This window comes from Diplotaxodon limnothrissa, linkage group LG14, assembly GCF_057381915.1.
Source record: "Diplotaxodon limnothrissa isolate DT_005_m linkage group LG14, D_limnothrissa_male_GT1.1, whole genome shotgun sequence".
Classification (NCBI taxonomy): domain Eukaryota; kingdom Metazoa; phylum Chordata; class Actinopteri; order Cichliformes; family Cichlidae; genus Diplotaxodon; species Diplotaxodon limnothrissa.
Window position 1 is genome coordinate 37,508,171 of NC_140609.1, and position 18,041 is coordinate 37,526,211.

The 18,041-nt window shown below is 43.0% G+C and overlaps 1 protein-coding gene across 1 annotated transcript; it reads right to left on the reverse strand.

The window, feature by feature from the left end:
• Positions 1-3,402: 3,402 nt before the first annotated feature.
• On the reverse strand, positions 3,403-17,719 carry LOC146619370 (pannexin-1-like). Its single transcript, XM_085370478.1, has 8 exons — positions 17,599-17,719; positions 11,216-11,415; positions 9,979-10,094; positions 8,199-8,386; positions 7,735-8,013; positions 7,138-7,360; positions 5,932-6,130; positions 3,403-5,470 (listed from the first exon to the last, which is right to left on the reverse strand). The coding sequence occupies exons 2-8, from the start codon at positions 11,394-11,396 to the stop codon at positions 5,391-5,393; spliced, it is 1,266 nt and encodes a 421-aa protein (XP_085226604.1). The 5' UTR covers positions 11,397-11,415; positions 17,599-17,719; the 3' UTR covers positions 3,403-5,390.
• Between the last annotated feature and the right edge of the window lie 322 nt (positions 17,720-18,041).

An 18,041-nucleotide genomic window follows, 5' to 3' on the forward strand; every position in this document is an offset into this window, starting at 1 on the left:
TTGCCAGTTCGAGCTCCGGCTCAGACAGTCTCGGTCGTTGTGTCCTTGGGCAAGACACTTCACCCTACTGGTGGTGGTCAGAGTCCGGCAGCCTCGCCTCTGTCAGAGCGCCCCAGGGCGGCTGTGGCTACAATGTAGCTTGCCACCAACAGTGTGTGAATGTGTGGATGACTGGATGTGTAAAGCGCTTTGGGGTCCTTAGGGACTAGTAAAGCGCTACACAAATACACACCATTTGAAAATTACAATCACCCCCCTCATCTAATGACCACAAGAGGAAAATGCAAATGAACCAAAATTACTCATTAATCTGGACACAAGAACTTTTTGTAGTTTTTTAAAAGTTATTCTTTTATCAATATACATATTTTTCCTCAATTCCTCAACACAAACTCCAAACGCATTAAAAATATATACATAATGGTCATTCTAATGTAACCAAATATCAGCGCCCCCTGTTGAATAATTTATGTCACTGCGCATTTTCCCGTCATGCTCGGAAGAAAAACATGCGAGTTGTGTAAATGAGCTTCTAAACCACTTACCTTAAAATGTAAAAGTCAAAGCAGGTCAGCTTTATAGGCAGGTAATAAACGTGGCAAACAGCACAGATAAGATAAGATACACAAGGGACGGAAGGGGTGGGGCACTTCAAGGTTAAAACGTGCTACATAATCCCAAAGAAAACCTCTGCAAAACTCCGGAGGAAAAGTGCCATTCTTCGAAGCGCCACACGCGGTCACCAGTAAGCCAATCAGAGAGCGCAGTACCATTTGAGTAACAGCAACTCAATTAATGAAAAAAATGGTTTGAATTCGTTGAATAAAAGTTTGCAATTTTATTTGAATCAAAACTATTATTTTAGAATTTTTCCTGTTATAAATATAATTTCATAGTGTGAACATTTTTTTTAAAAGAAATGTAAAATGAACATTTCAGCAGATCAATCTGAAATTAAGCTCAGATGTGAATATGTACTTTTTTTCTGCATCATTTAGGCTGGAAATTATTTATGTACAAAAATCTATAAAATGGTTAAAGTAAAGTAAGCTCTGTCACCTTTTCTTTTAATGTGGTGTGCTGGACAACCAGCAAGCCCTGGTCACAAGACCTCAGGGACCTGCTGGGAATTTAAGGATGAAGAAGATCACTGATGTAAATTGGAGGTAGTCCGTGCTGAGCCCTGAAGGTCAGAATTATAATCTCAAAATGGACCCTGAATTTAATGGGGAGCCAATGCAGCTGGATCAGCAGGGGAGTGACATGGGTGTACCTGGAAGCCTTGGTCAAAAGCCTTGCAGCAGCATTTTAAACACCCTGCAGACGTTCCAAGTAAGCATTACTTAGACAGATACACAACGAGTTACAATGGTCTAAACAACACGAAACATGAAAAAGCATGTATAATCATTTCAAGTTCAGAACGTGACGCAATAGGACTCAGCTTAGCAATATTTCTTAAGTGGTAGAAACAGGAGCGGACCAGAGATTTAACATGAATATCCAAGGACAGAGCTGAGTCAAATGTAACACCAAGATTCCTAATAGAAGATTTAACAAAAGAAGCGAGGGGGCCTAAATCTTTTACTACCAAAGGTACAAATTTATCAGGAGCAAAGACAAGGACTTCTGTTTTCTCAGCATTAAGTCGAAGATAATTATCAGCCATCCAACCTTTGATATAATCTAAGCATCTCTGCAAGTTTTGAAGTTTAGAAACATCATGTGGCCTAAAGGAGATATATAGCTGAATATCATCTGCATAACAATGATACGAAATGTCCTTAAAAGTGCTGAGAATCTCCTAAAGAGGGAGTAAATACAACAAAAAAATAGTAAGGGTCCCAAGACAGAACCTTGTGGCACACCATAGGCAAGAGAAGCGAGAGAGGACCTGAACTTGGAGGTAGCCACAGAGAAGGATCGTCACACAGATAGGATTTAAACCACTCCAAAGCAGTTCCTGATATACCCACCCAGTGTTTTAGTCTATCTAACAGAATATGATGGTCGACAGTATCAAAGGCAGGTCCAACCACAGTAAAACAGTGCACTCGCCAGCATCATAATTCATCAATATATCACTGGACATCCATTTTTAGTAAAAGTTTGAATCTGTTCTGGTGAGTAAGCTGGAGGTTAATGGAGCAGAGGTGCTCATATCAAAAGCACGACGCACATTCATGGGAATCATGTTTATCTCATGTTGTTGAAACATGAAGGTTGGGTGTCTCACGGTGATTTAATAGACATGTTGGATTACTGGAATTCCCACAGATCCTGTCCCACAGTTAGAGGTCCTCACGCTGCAGTCCTATGAAATAATCTGAAAAATCAGCCTGACATTGTGGTGGTCCTGAGTCTGGTGATTCAGTGTTTTGTGTTTCTTTATTATGTTCTTGTTTATTCTGATTGTTTATTCCATTAAGATTTGCCATTTGGTAGGTTTCTGTTCTGTGCCTCCCCTGGTCCCACTTTTCTGTGTTCCCTCTGTCTGTCCACGATGTTACGTCTGCTAATTAGTCTGCGGCTGTTAAGTTCTGTGTCTCGTCTGTTTACTTCCTGTTTTACTTTGTAGGTCTGTGCTCTCCCTGTCTCGTCAGTGTAATCAGCGTCAGCCGTGTCTCCCAGCTGTTTCCGCTTAGCTCTGTAAACCTCTTGTATTTAGTGTCTGCATCGTACCTTCATACCACCCCCGTTTGTTCTGTTTGCTAGTTTTTTTGTATTCCCAGTTCAGTTTGTGCACAGAAATAAAGCTGTTTAAGTTCAACTTTTTGTCTCTGCGTTTGTGAGTCCTGCATTTTGGATCCTCTCTCCCTGCACACAGCCATGACAGACATATGTTAAAGACTTTGTAGTATTATATTAACCAACGGAGCACTTTGCTCTCAGATTGCAGGCCTTACTCGTGGTTTCAGGAGGCAGAACCTTCAGCTTTCTGTGGAACCACTTCCCAGTTCGGATCAGGTGACCCTGAAACCTCCCATAGTTATGCTGCAACAGGTCTAAGATGCTGACGGCTTCTATGATGCTCTCCCCTGTACTTTGTCTTTTCTCCTGCTCTGAGCTCCTTTTTGTCTTCTTTCCCCTCAGTTTTCTTTTTTGTCAGGAGTCTTTGTATAATTACAAATTATTTGTTTATGCGTGCTTTCTCTCAGTAAATATTCCCTTTTTCTGCGCAGCTTTTTAACAATCTTGCCTGCAGCTCAGATTGAAGAAGAAGAAAAAAACAAACAAAAAAACAACTGGTCTGGCCCCTGAGGTCAGATTGGGCCACCAAACAGCACGAGTTTAAGGATGTAAATAGCACCATGTGTTTGAGCATTGTATAGATCTGCTCAAGCCCCCGACCCACCCACACAACACACACACAGTTTATGGTGAGGTCAGTTTTAACCACTGCAGTCGTGTTTACGAATGAACAAACTTTCACTTCAAATCCAGAAACACAGGAAACGTTAACAACATCAAGTCTCTCTTTACACATTGCACAAATCTGAATCCCAATAATACTCAGCCATGACATTCAAAACACAAACAAGTTCAGAAAACAGTCACTGGTGTGGAGTGAAGAGAACAAGTTTCATCAATGCATGCAAAAAAGTTCCACAGGCACTTTAAAAACACAAAAACTGACGATCACACAGAGTCCAGTGAGAGGATTTTATCCCTGAGATCCCCCAGCAGACACGACGAGTTGATTTCCAGATCAAGACTTTTGAACATCTGAGAGATTTACACGAGTTCTCTCACAGCGATAAAACCTAAAACCTGACTTTGGATTATTTACGTCTATGTTAAACAAAGAAAACCTCGTAACCTAAAAAATATGTACACAAAACCAAGCTTCATGCAGTTGTACCTCTTTTTCTTGTAGCTTGACATGCAAAGGACAGTTTAATCACATCCACACATGAGAAAAACGTTCAGTTCTTAAGCAGGAAATCAGTCTGGGGAGCCAAACCCTGAACAAATACTGGGACTGCATGTTCATGAGTTAGCTACCTTTTAATGATTCCAGTTTCATTTTCATTTTCCTTTAAAGCGCTAACGTTGACTTGAAATGTGATTGACAATCGCATGAAAAACTCGTTCTCCCACTAAGGCAGCTCGCAGGAACAATCAGTCTGACAATATTGACTTTAAAAGCAGTTTTAGTGGCAGGAGGAGGAGCGGCTCTCCTCTGAGCGCCTCGTCTGGTCTCTAAAGGAAGAGAAAGCTCATCACTTCGGTCACGATGAGGGTGGAAAAGATTCCACGCTCAGGTCTCCACAGACGCTCCCTTCTTCTCTCACTCGTGAACGAGACCCTGACTGGAAGGTAAACTTTTGTCTGATAATCATGGAACCATACGGAGCTCCTGAAATGACTGTTTTTGAAACACGACGTGATCAGTTAGGACCAGAACTGACTGTGTCACGACTTGAGACTGACAAGTCAACAGGATAAACGATCATAATTTACAAAAAGAATTTCACGTTTTATTAAATATAGCCTGAACCTTGCAGCTGAGCTCACAAGGCCATCGGGAGAGTGTTTACCGAGGTCACTGAAGGCTGTTTTCACACAGACAACTAGAAGTGTTTTTGTGGCCCAAAGCGCAGGTTTATCAGACTCTGACACTATGTCCATGAAGATGTTCCATGCATTAAGCCTGTTAAACACCCTGAGACACAGCAAAGGCCAAAAAAAAAAAGAACACACACACACATATATTTTTTTAAGTCTGAATCTGTCATTGAGGTTGTTCAGGCTTATTTTTTGGCTTATTGATGAAGTCCTGGGAGATTTTTCAGCAGATAGAGCGAGAACCGTGAATGTACAACAGAAAGAAAACAACCTTGCATTGCTCTGATTCCCTGCTTTGTTTATGCATAAAAATCCTAACGAACGACCCTGCAGGAAGCTAGATTCTCACAGGGAGCAGATAAGGGCGACCGAGGCAGCAGAGGTGGAACCGGGTCACAGTGTTTTTATAAACAGATGTTTTTATAAAGTTCTGCATTCGGGAAGTGGCTGTGTAAATGAGCAATGCATACATTACATAATACACGAAGGCTGGACCAAAACACGTCAGCGGGAACATAAAAGCATCGTCAGGAGGAAAGATGTTCCCAGTGCGACCTTTCAGGAGCTCCATATTCAGTGATTGTGTGTCAGAAAATGTAAAAATCCAAGTTAAGCTTTCAGGATTGTAGTGTTTGAAATTGTCCTTAAAAAAAAATTCAGAGGAAGTCGAAATCAGTACCATCGGGAGTTTTAGCCAATCATCCTCCAGCGTCCTGCCATTTTTCCACGATCTACCGGACAGACAAAAAACACACTCTCCATCCTCTCTCCTCTGAAGAAAACGATTTAAAGTCTGAGTTTGTTAATCCCACGCTGAATCATCACATCGGTCTCTGTCGGAGAACGCCTCCGTCGCCGCTTCCTGCTGCATCGCTGTTCTCTTGCAGCAGAGGTCTGAGCTCTAAAAACACACAAATAAGCCCGTCTGTTACTGAAATGGACCTGAAAACCTGTCTGTAGAGGTTTGTAAAAACAGAGTTCACAGTGCTGCGTCAACTGTTCACAACTTACAATTTAGTATTTAATAAAAGATCAAGTACTGACTGGGTCATTGAAGAATATCAGATTTCTCTGCCAGATTCCAAAGAGCTCGAGTGGGAACTTATTCTTCTATTTGTAACAACTTTAATATTAAACCTGAGGCTGAAGCCTTGAAACTGCAGCTGTTATTCATATTCTGGAATAGCAGGGAACTGGTTCTGCTGGTTGAACCATCATCTCCTCAGAAACCTGCAGTCTGTCGCTTCTCTGTCCCTCCGGTAAATAAACACCACTGTGATGTCAGATTATACTTTTTCATCCACATCCTTACGAGAGCACCCACTCCTTCCAGTGAGATTTCAAAGCTGTTTCTTTTCTCACCTTTCATCTCCGTTTCCGTCTTGCTGCAGTTTTCTTTGGATGAGTTTGGACCCTCGTCGTTATCAGGCATCGCTGAAGCACTGGTGGGTTTCAACCCGTCTACGTTGTCCATCTTCACCAGGCAGAGATTCTGCAGCAGGCCCATGGGGTCGAAGCTTTCTCCGGCATGCTCGCCTCGTCTCCTCAACATCTCCAACACCTACGGCCAGAAATCGTCAGGGAAGAAACGCACCATGTAGGATACTAAAACATGCTTTATTTAAACCCGGCAGGGCTGCAGGAACACCACAACAAAACACAAGTGCATATATGAAGAAAGCTAAAAATGTGCCTCCAATTCAGTTTGCAGTACTTTTTATGTGTTCATGCATGTCCAATAACCACAAAGTTGATTCTCTGGACCTGCACAACGCTTTCAGTGGGAGAAATGTGTCCTCACTCATCCGCGCCTCAACTGGCCGCACGTTTCCACAACCTTATAAACGCTAACGTTGCGTAACCATAGAAACCAGTGCGATTACATAACAATGAACCACGAGAGTGTCATCATAAATGGTCAGTGGTCATGTGGGCTATTCACAGGGAATGGATCACGGCACTGTGGATGATAAAAGTCACACTCTTATAATACTGTTTATAAGGTCTGCTGAGACTTAGTGATCAAAACGCTTCTCACAATGAAAATGTTCCATCCAGATGAACTGAAACAACTTTCTGAGATATTTTTTCCCAGTATTAGAGTTACCAAACCACATGTAGGACAAAGAGCATGCTTATGTGGGACAGTTTCTGACAATGAAGGGTAAACTGGGAGAGGTTTGGCATTTAACATGTGAAGGAGTCATATGCACTTTGTTTTCTTCTAACAGGCATAAAAGGATGATGTTTGGTTTCATGCTCTCATTCATATGCTCACATAGTCAGAGAGCCACGATGCCTTTTTTTTAGCCCCGAGTTTCTTGTGCAACATCTATTTAAGCCAATCAGAATGTGGGATTTTATCACAACACATGAAATGGGAGAATGGGACATAAAGAGGGAAATCGGGTCAACGTAACTATTCCAAACACAACAGAAGGATCTGGTTTCTCATGTACGAATGATTTGATTTTATGGTCAAACAACTTCACATAAACACAGACCAAAATGTTTCCAATGCTGACAAAGTTCGGCCGTTTGTCATTTCTGATGCTTTAAAATACACACCTTCATATATTTGTAGGATTTCAGTTCACTGATGTTCTCCTCCAGTAGGAGCAGGTAGAGCGAGAGATCGTCACATTGGCCACCGGGTTTGGGCAGGACGCTCACAGTGGGCAGTGATTGGTAGGTTTCAAGGAAGTGGGCGTGGTCATAGCAGTAGAGGGGACGCAGACTGGCGTAGATCACAACTGGAATCAACGTGGCGAAGACGATCAAGTTTACGAAGCTGAGAAGAGTAATCAGAGAGATGGAGGCCTTAAGTATCCCAAAAGACCAACCTACTGGCATAATGGCAACAAAAAACTCTTTTTATCCAATGAAATGTGTCAAAAATGTGTCTTTTGGAGACTGACTCCCCTTTTGGAGCCAGCCTCTAGTGGGCGTTAGAGGAACTGCAATTTATGCCACTTTTTTTAACCCCCTGCCTGGTACCTGCAGTCTGCCATTCCCAGTTTAATGAATTTCAGTTTTTACTATTCTTGAAAGCAAGAGTTCAGATCTAATCATTGCACCACAGGTAAACTTGTTTGTAAAGCACAAATCAAAGCTTATTCTGATTTTTGATGCATAAACTCTTCAATGCAAAGCTCAGGAAAATACCTCAGCAAGGAGAAGACTCCCACGGCGATGAGCTTACACTGCACCCTGTCGGGGACGCCGGTGTCTGACTCGAGCAGGCCGACACGCAGCTTGCAGCCGAAGTCGTCTGTAGTGGAGGCCAGGCGGAGGTAGTAGCCCAGGCAGACGCAGGCGCAGAGCAGGGTGAGCAGAGTCAGAACGCGGCACAGGAAGTAGTAAATGATCAGCTTCCGCGAGCAGCGCTTGGTCATCAAGAACTTCTCCACCATTGGGTAATTGAAGCAGCCCTCGGTGGGATCGCTGTGGGAAGAAAGGGTAGAAAGAGCAGATTAAAGTGAGGTCGTGCTGGTTCTTTATGGATTTGCTGGTAAACACACAGTCAGACCAGTGGATGCAACAGTTATTCCACTGATTGGAAGCTTTTTGCCATGCTCCCAAACAATGAAGTGCATCCTTCCCACCCTGTTGGCTGTAAAGTGCTGTACCTGTCAGCGGACGGCTGCTCCGCTGTCGCCATCCGTTTGGCCAGAGTGACGGCGCGGTTATAACAGCGGTCCAGCTCCTCCATGATGAAGGCGAGGTCAGACTGCAGGAGCGGCGCAGCGCAAAATCTCCAGAACAACGCCGGGGCGTACATGAGCACGGCCACCAGCAGCAGGATGTAAGGAAAGAACTGGAGAGAGGACACAGGAGAGGAGGCAGCAGAGCTTTAAATAAGACATAAACAATCACATTAGCGGTGACGTTTCCACAAATACGACTGCTGATAAAAGAAAGGTGTGGACAGCTGACACACTGACACCGAGGCTGCTGTTATGCTGGTGTTTGCGTTGATAAACTAATGCCTGATGAAACAGACAGAGATAACAGTTTCACTTTCATAGAGAAATGAGAGAGAGTGTGTGTTCAGTTCTCTGGTCTTACTGTGGAGTAGTATCTCACATCATAAACCATAAAGTTTACAAGTGCTTTAAGAAATTAAACAGATGTGAATAAACTGAAATGTTTATTCACTAAATGTTTAATCTTCTCTCTGGCTCTGTAGCAGAGACCCTCAGCCAGCCGGCCCGATTACTGCAGTGGGATTTCCAGCAAAGCCCTGAAAGATCTCCACTCTGTCCAAACCTTCACCTTCTAACAGGCTCTTAGCTCTGGGCACATATCACCCCCACCCTCATAAATCTCCACTGACCCCTCAGCACCCCTCTGACCTGCTGCACCCAACCACGCGTCTGCTTTCTATCCCTCGCCCAACCTCCACGCCTCTGGGCTCAGAGCCTTCACTGTGGGCTGAAGGCTCTGAGCTTCACATCGACCTTTTTATGAAACATTTAAGAGACTTCTCAAAACTCGCCTTTTTGTTTATTGATGCTCTTATATTGAGTGTCAGCTTGTTTCTGTTCTTTAGGTGACAGATATTAATACGGTTCCATTTTGCTATTGAAACTATGACAGACAGATCACAGACAGATCACTTGGACTGGGTGTAAAATGTGGCCTTTTTAAGAAGTGACAGTTTTATGTGGATGCCTCCACGTAGTCTCCAAAAATAAAGTGAATTAAAAAGGGTGGAAACAAAGTTTCCCATGGCGATCACACTCACTTAATATCAACTCTTTATTTTAACAAACAAACAAACATTTTTAAATGAAAAACAAAAAGAAATCAGCAGATTTAGAGAGGGAATGAGCCAAGAGTGAAAGTGTGAAGGCGAACCGATAGTTTGATTTGAATCTAAGCTTCTCTCTGTGATTAGGCTCCAGACTCCAGTGGATTTTACTTAGAAATGAAACCAACTACAGACTGAGTGACATAAGAACCACAAACCCCCGCCAAAAAAGTGGTGAATCATAACAAAAGAAAGATATGGGTATGCCCTTTCTCATTAACGACAAAAACCTGAACCATGAAGAGGACTGGTAGAGCAGACTCACGTTTCAAACCCGACAGAATGAGCTGAAAGGCAGAAAGCAAAGCTCTGAGGGTTAACTGTGCTTTTGTGCACGATCAGCTGTTTGATCGTCAGTTTCTTGTGCAGGTTTATCCGGTGTCATTATAGAAAGATCGTTGTAGGTATGTAAGGAAACATGCACGCCCATTACAGTCCTCAGAATGCACCCTACTAAAAATATCCGAACCACACCCTGAAATCTCAAACCCGAGGCTGCCTGTGAACGTCAGAAAGCTTTCCTTTCACTCTGACTCAAACACAGTGAGATTAAGATGGCTTACACCTTTTCAGTAACTGTAGCACTGTGTGTGTACCTTGTGCAGCCACAGAGGTAGAGTCTGCGTGTGCACGGCCGCCCAGCAGAAGGAGTCCACATAAGCTGCCTGCCTCCATGAGAAGTTAGTCGGAGCAAAGCAGCTGATCTGAGTACCTGAGAGAAACATGGAGACATGAAATAAGCCCCAGCAGCAGGGTCAGAATCAACACGAGTGACACGGCATAACCTTAAGTCCACAGTCTACTTCCTGGAAACAGATCAGGATTCTTGCAAGACCAGATCTGTCTGTGGTTGAGTGGATTTCTTAGAAAGATTTCTCACATGAATGAAGTGACCCAGACAGGACTCGTACAGGTTCGAGTTAAGACTGTAAGGCTTTTTAAACATGACTGTGAATAAAATTGAAGAAAACATCAGTCACACGGCGTTAGAGACGCCAGCTGGTTGGTTCAGGAGACGTTCTGTCAGAAATGCCAGGCGATGAATAAAAGGCCTTCTGTAGGTTCTTTCATCTCTTTTAAACATTCATTTGTTGTTTGTCTGAAACTTGTGTTTTCATGCTGCTGTAAGACAAATTCAAACACACCTGGAGTTTAGCATCTTCCCGATGGACACCTAGACATGTGGACTGGTTCCAAGTTCAGATCTTTAGACCACTTTAGACCCACACAGACAAGATCCGAGGAACTAAGCTACCCGAGAGGCTAAAAAGCCCAACTGACCTCATATTTTATACAGGAAATCTTTTTATAAACCAATGTGTATGTGTTTATCACACCTGTGCCGTTTCCTTTATCTATGAACATAATTTCTGCATCTGCCACCAAAGTACGGACACAATTTAAGAGCAGCATGGAAGAAAAACTGCAGGTAAACCCAAGAAGCGAGGACAGAAAAACGGCCACATGTAAGCAGAAGCAGCGTCAGAGGAAATGGAAGTGTTTTAAGGAGAAGATATTTATGAAAAGGGTAGAACCGTCTGTTAGCCGACACGCACTGAAAAACATCACGGGGCAGTGATTAGAAGCGGAAAACTACAGAAAATGAATAAATGAAAAGCTTTAGGAGAAGAAAACTGACAAAAACGTTTCTATGATTAGAAATATGACAGTGGCGCGTACAGATGTGCAGCTGGAGTCTCTTAAAGGCTATTCAGGCTGGATTCTGTGACTTCTGATGAACTCTTCTTCATGAGATTACCACCTAACATTTAACTATCACACAGTCACCTGCGTCATGGAGCCAACTTTGCTCGTTCCCCCGGCTTCACTCACCGACTGAGACCTCCTGAGCGAAGGCCAGAGAGATGAGGAGGAGGGGAAGGCCCACGGCCACGCAGGTCACGATCTTGTCCACGGCGAGCTCCGTTCGAACGTTGCGGTATCGAGCCTGGTTCGGGTCCTTCAGCAGAAAGTCGCTGAACACGTACTCCGTAGCCACGTGTGCAATGGCCATGTCTATGCTCTGCTCTTACCTGTTGACACAAATCAACAAGCATCTCCGTTAGCACGTCTCACAGAGGTAATGCGGAATCAGCTCGCTCTGTGCCATGACTTTGGTTGTTTTACCTTCATACTATGAAAACGTTTGGCTTAAATCTGATGCATTTTCACAAATGTTTTGCAGTATTTTTGGGTACTGATGTCTTTAGAAATAGCAGATATTCAGAAACTTTGACATATCCTGTGATATTAATGATCAAAGTTGGTTACAGAAAAATTTGCTCGAAACAAAATATTTTTGGCTTTACACTGAGACGCTGAGTGTGGGCTTGTTTTCATCTGGCTATCTGTTGTACTTCTGAAGTTACGAGGGTGTGAAACATGCTTCGAAACTACGAATTAAAAACTGTCAAATTTCAACCCACACCCGTGCACCTCGAGGGCCTGTAACTGTGAAAACGGCCTTTATATATTATATTAAATTGAGTTTGCACGGCTCTGACATGTTCCCCGAGTTCCCGTCGCCTTTTTGCCAGGCAAATTTAATGTGAGCGATGCAAAGCAGCACACGAGGTGAACGTGTCCTGTTACAGCAGCTACTTAATTTCCCAGCTCGCTGCCTAATATTGCTTTAACGCAGCCATAATTAAATAATGCACTAACATAATAACCTGTATTAGTCTTTAATTAGACATTCCAGATTCCATAATGAGGTTTTGCTCATTTTGTTCGCCAACAGCAGCTTTATTTAACTCCACTTTCTCCTGTTTGTCAGTGTTCACTCCGTGAGCACTTTATTAGGATCACGGCTCCATGTGCATTCGTGCAAATTAGCCAGTCATGTGGCAGATTCAGATAATTTGTGTAAACTCTATTATTACTCAGAGTCACAGAGATTAAAGTTGGGATAATCTACGGGAAAAGAAAATCATCACAGACAGAAAGGACACGCTCCATCTGCAGTACTGAGAATATCTGCTAAAAATGAAAGGCAAACCACAGCCGATCTACCGTTTTATCTAAAGTGTCTGTATTTAAATCAAACTTTGACTTCTTGTCTCGATTATTTAGAGCTGCTGGTTCACATGAACCGAAATGGGCGCAGGGGGAGGATGAAGGAGCCTCCTCACTGGCAGTGGCGTGTCTAGAAAATTTTTGTTGGGGGGGCCAGGTAGGGGCACAGATTTGGAGAAGGGTGGCAGATGTAATTGGCAGATAATGTTAAAAACAATTCTATTAACCATAATTCAATAACCCTGTAAACCTAATAACCGAATGAGCTTTTAACTCTTATTAGAATGAGATTTTAACCACTACGGTGCAAAGTTTTTAGATACTGCGTTGCTAAAGGACAAGAGATACAATCAGTGCTTTGTCAGTGTTTACTCAGCATTCAAGGACATCAATATTTGCATAGTATTTTTACTGACATATAGTACACATATGTTTTGGGCAAAAACATTTTTTAATATTAAAATATGAACATTTGTAACAAACAATTGACAAATTAGCCAATGTAAAACTTTATCTGCCTGTTAAAAAAGAAGATAATCTTCTCACAAACTGGTGTTTGATTTTGAAACAGGAAAAAAGTGGAGAAACAACTGAAAAGACTAACATTTGAATAAAACCTGAAAGCAAGTAAATACTTTCTATGCTGCCTTATGGTAAACTTTGGTAATATTGATAAAGAACAACACTGGCTGATGATGAAATCCAGTCAGCTGGCATGGTGACACTGCCAGTATTAACCTGCAGGGCTGGACTGGGACAGAAAATCGGGCATTTTGACTAGAGACCGGCCCACCAGGTATTAAAGCCATAAAGCCTTTGACTGAAAACAAATGCTGTTGTGACAGTGATGTATAGTCTTGTTGGTATATGTATGATTTCTATACATTTTACGTCAGATAAAAACTTTGGTTGTAAGATTTAGATAATTATTTAATAAAAGCTAGATATTTTAAATGAGAATAAGAAAGAAAAGTATTTCTTTGTGCCCCCCTTTCCCTGTTAATGCCCTACCTGGCCCCCTGGCAACACTTTGCTAGATCCGCCCCTGCACAGTTACCAGCTGTCAGCTGCTTAGAAAAGGATCCTGGTGTTATTTGTCTCTCAGAAACAGTTGATAACTTCAACTCATTCATGTCACCTAAAAGGTAAACCTGTTTCTCCATCACAGCTCTGATGATTCAGTAAGGACATCTCCTGGTTTCATCTTTATGTTTCCCTCTCACCACATATCCAAACCGACATCATGACCAGCAGCTTTACAGCTGTGGCTCCAGCAAACATCAGCTGATACTAGAAATTAATATTAAATAAATTCTAACAACAGCTGATCAAGCTTAAACGTGCTGCTGTTGTTTAGCGCAACATCCGCTGGTTTCCTCTTTCTGGCACAAAGTGGGCGATAAACAAACAAGAGAGAAAAGCCGATCAGCTGATCATTGATCAGTTTCATGATTGAAGTAGCAACAGGAGAGAGAGGGGGAGAGAATGAGAGAAGAAGAGGCAGCTGTGCAGCATAAAGACAGAATAAATCCAGCTTTGTGTCTTTTTTCCATTCTAGCTAAAGTCCGGGACAAACTGCGTCTCTTCTCAGCTCAATACGAAACGCGTAATATTTTCTCTGAATGAGGGACCATTCCATTTTTAAGGAGCCGTTGGCAACTCTACTAACCTTATGAATAAAATAAATTTCACTATCAGTAACATCATAGCACCCACCCAGCTGTATAAAAACTCCGTCAAACTGGCTAGAACGCAGTATGAGTTATTGCAACTGACAGTAAAAAGTCAGCAACATGAAAATAAACTCCACCTAAACTTGGTTTATATCTGACCCAGATAGACTGCAGGTCATACTTACCTGAAGTTCAGTTCACCTGACACTCGGACTGGCGGCTGCCTCGGGGCTCTCCTCCTGCCTCCCCTTCCCTCATCCACCTGCTGGCCTCTGTGGAAGCCCCGCCATAGCCACCACCAAACAACTGAGTTATTTTTACACATCGACCTGCATCTGGCCAATCCACCACCTCTCATTGTTCATGCCCTTACAAAATAAAAATAAAAAATAAGTCACTGGGGATATGCCCGGTATGCCCGATGGCCAGTCCAGCTATGTTAACCTGCAACCAAATCTGCAGCTCCATACAGCAATGTTACGACTTAGATGATATCTTATAACTCATAACTCTTATGTTAGCTGCCCTCAGTAGCATACTGTCTGAAATATTCGACGGCTGCAATAATTCTTTAAGTGTTATTTTTTCCTTGGTATTCTAATTTCGCCGAAGTTTACTAAACTCAACAAACTTAATATTACTTACCGGGACATTTATTCTGTCCTCATTTTCTTTCACCGAAAAATTGTTTCCTGCAGTGCGTCTTTCGTGCTTGGCTCTCCTACCTTTGCTAACGTGATGCACATAGCGCAGAAGCCGATGCTGCATTCACTTACACTCGGATATCTGAGCTTCACCGTGAAAACATAATCGTACATTTGATATTTGATTGAATTTTATTGTTTTGCCTTTGGGGTGGCACCTGGGGTGGCCAGTCTGGTTGGGGGGGTGGCCTGTGCCCCCCCAGGCCACCCCGCTGGACACGCCATTGCTCACTGGACATTTCTTTGGTCTTTGGAGGAAAAACCGCTCACACCACTTAGTGAAGGTCAGGCCACGTTCCTGCTCCACTTCCTGCAGAAAACTCATAATCAGCGAGCTGTCAACATACTTTAAGACAACTCTTGGTCCACGACAGCTCTGACGATCGATCCCTGAGGGGATCCAGTGCAGGGCGAGAAACTGCTGGACAGGGTTTTATTGAGGCCGACCCTCTGAACTCAATCTTCCATCTTTGGGCACCTTTATTTTTTATTTTATCAACTGTAGAAAAGCATTAAACAGGCTGGAACAGTCAGGCTGTGCCACTCCGAGTGACCTTCGGCGTAAATTCAACATGTTTATGGAACGAGGCTCAGCTGTGAGCATCACTTCAGACCCTCAGCAGTGTTTTCATGCTCAGCTCTTAAAGCCGGCACTCAGAGACACCGACAGTCATGTCGATGTTTTCCTCCATGATTCACGGTGACAGCAGATGTTTTCTGGATCTTGTAGTGTGTTTGGTACGGGTTCTGTCTGCAAAGCAAACTGCTCTACAGGGATATTGGTTTCATTTTGCTCTACTGAACAAATATTCCAACAATTTCCTCTTAATAAACTGAAGCTCGCACACAGTTTCACTTGTCAAAGGGTCAAAAATAGCAGGAAAACACACAGACCTCTGTTAAGTAAAGCAACACAGCCTCTTTGTCTTCACCGTGTGTGCCAGTCCTTCTTACATCCACAGTTTCCCTCCTGATCTAAATATTCATCATGAGCATTTCTTGGAAGTCTGGTTAAGCTGAGAACTGTAGTCATTAACATAACAGCACAGAGCTCTTTAAAATCACCTTCTGTTAAAGCCTGGAGCCTCACGGTTATTATCCACAGCGTCATGTCATGAAGAAAGATTAAGATTAGTCACTATGAGTCATGAGGTACAGGCCACTTCAGCCACCAGCGCCGCTGCTCCTCAGCTGTGCAACCTCAGACTCGTGGAGTAAAGCGAAGCCTGATTTTAATAAAGAAGGATTTCAAAACCCCTCGTGATCATCTTCCCACGACATCATCGGCCTGCTTTGTTTGCTTTACTTGTTTGTTTTCTTCATTTTTAATGCAAAGTCTTCATTATTCTCAAAGATGGGCTGACTACGTAACTCCGGAGCGTCAAACATGTTTTAGTTCAGGAGACCCGACCTGATCTGAAGTGGGAAAGACGACTGCATAACAACACACGTCCCTCCAAAGGTTTTAAAGCTTAAAGAAGCAGAATTAGAAAATACAAGAAGAGTACTTCAATTTGTCATGAATTGTTGTACTTGGGAAGTAAGTTTTATCAGGCTAAATATACCTGATGCTAATGACAGTGTTACAAAACCTCATGTCAATCTCCATGGCACTTTTAAAAAAATACAAATCAGGGTTGGAGTTTGTTTCCTGCCGCGTGTCTTAAGAGCTTGAAAAAAGAAGGTAACACTGTGGTTATGAAGGGGTGGGTGTGGTCAGCAGCAACACTCAGGTATGCTGTAGTGTTTAGGTGATGATCAGTTGGTGCCAAGAAAATATCCCCCACACCATCACACCAGCAGCAGCCTGAACAGCTGACACAAGGCAGGATCCATACTGTTCTTTATGCCAAATTCTGACCCGACCATCTGAAACCCACAGCAGAAACTGACACTCACTCCTTCCAACCTTCTGTTGTTTAACGTCGGTGCCCCGTGTGAACTGTCGTCTTAGCTGAGAACAGGAAACTGAAGCAACAGCGATGCACCAAAAATACCGAGAGGTTGTGGTCTGGCCCTGCAGCCCATCTGCCGCGCGCTCCGACGCGCTGTGGATTCAGAGATGTGCTTCTGTGTTATCTTGGCTGTAGCACGTGTCTGTTGTTTGAGTTACTGTTACCTCCATATCAGCTCAAAGCAATCCAACCATTCTCCTCTGCCATCAGCGACACCACTTTACTCCAAAAACTGCCGCTCACTGGATATTTTCTCATTTTCTGACCACTCTCTGAAACACTCTGACCCACCTGTCTGGTAGCAACAACCATGCCACGTTCAAAGTCACTTAAGTCACTTTTAAGTCCCCATTCTGATGCTGTTTGAAAATCAGCTGGTCCTACATGTCTAAATGCACTGAGCTGCTGCCATGTGATTGGCTGACATTTCTATTAATAAACAAATGGAAAAGTGTACCTTATAAAGCTATAGATAGAATTTAATGTCACAGAGGAAGGACAGAAAACCTTTAAATGTAGAGTTTTTGTATCTAAACAAGGTTGCTGTTGTTTTTTTAAATCTCTTAATGATTTTTGACCTGTTTGTCTCCATCTAACAATAATTCCAACCTTCCAGACACGTTCCCTCCTCTGTAATGCATCACCATAATGAAAAATATGGACTTATTAATAATTGTACTTTCACTTTCACACTTTAAAAACCGCCGGTGGACCGAAAACGACCGGTTCTGGCCGGCGGGTCGCAAGTTTGACACCCCCGACGGCTGGGGTGGCTAACAGCGATGAAGCGGCATAAACAGACGGTAGAGTGACTTTTAACGAAGCTGTGATTTACTCAAAGCTGGCACACATCATAAACCCGCGCTTACCTGCTGCTGCTTCCGTCAGGTGTGTATCAAAGCGTCATGGCCGCGGTGGAGGCTGTGTGCAGCGGGAATCACTTCAGGTGCTTTCCAGCGCAGCTGCTCGGCGGTGTGGCCGCCAGGCATTCAACAGATAGAACAAAACAACTTTCGAAATCAATCCTCTTCCTGTAAGACTCAAAACTCCTTCCGTTCATCTTCGTGATGCCTTCACATTGGCTCAGAATTTTCCGATCTCTTGCTGCCTTCAAGTGCAGCGCGGGATTTTGTAACTTGTAGCTCGGGAGTCAATCGGCGAGCAAACTCTGCTGAAAAATCTTTCTTTCTTTCTTTCTTTCTTTCTTTCTTTCTTTCTTTCTTTCTTTCTTTCTTTCTTTCTTTCTTTCTTTCTTTCTCTTAGTAGTATTTTATCTGATATATAGTAGTAGAAGTATTTTATCTGATATATA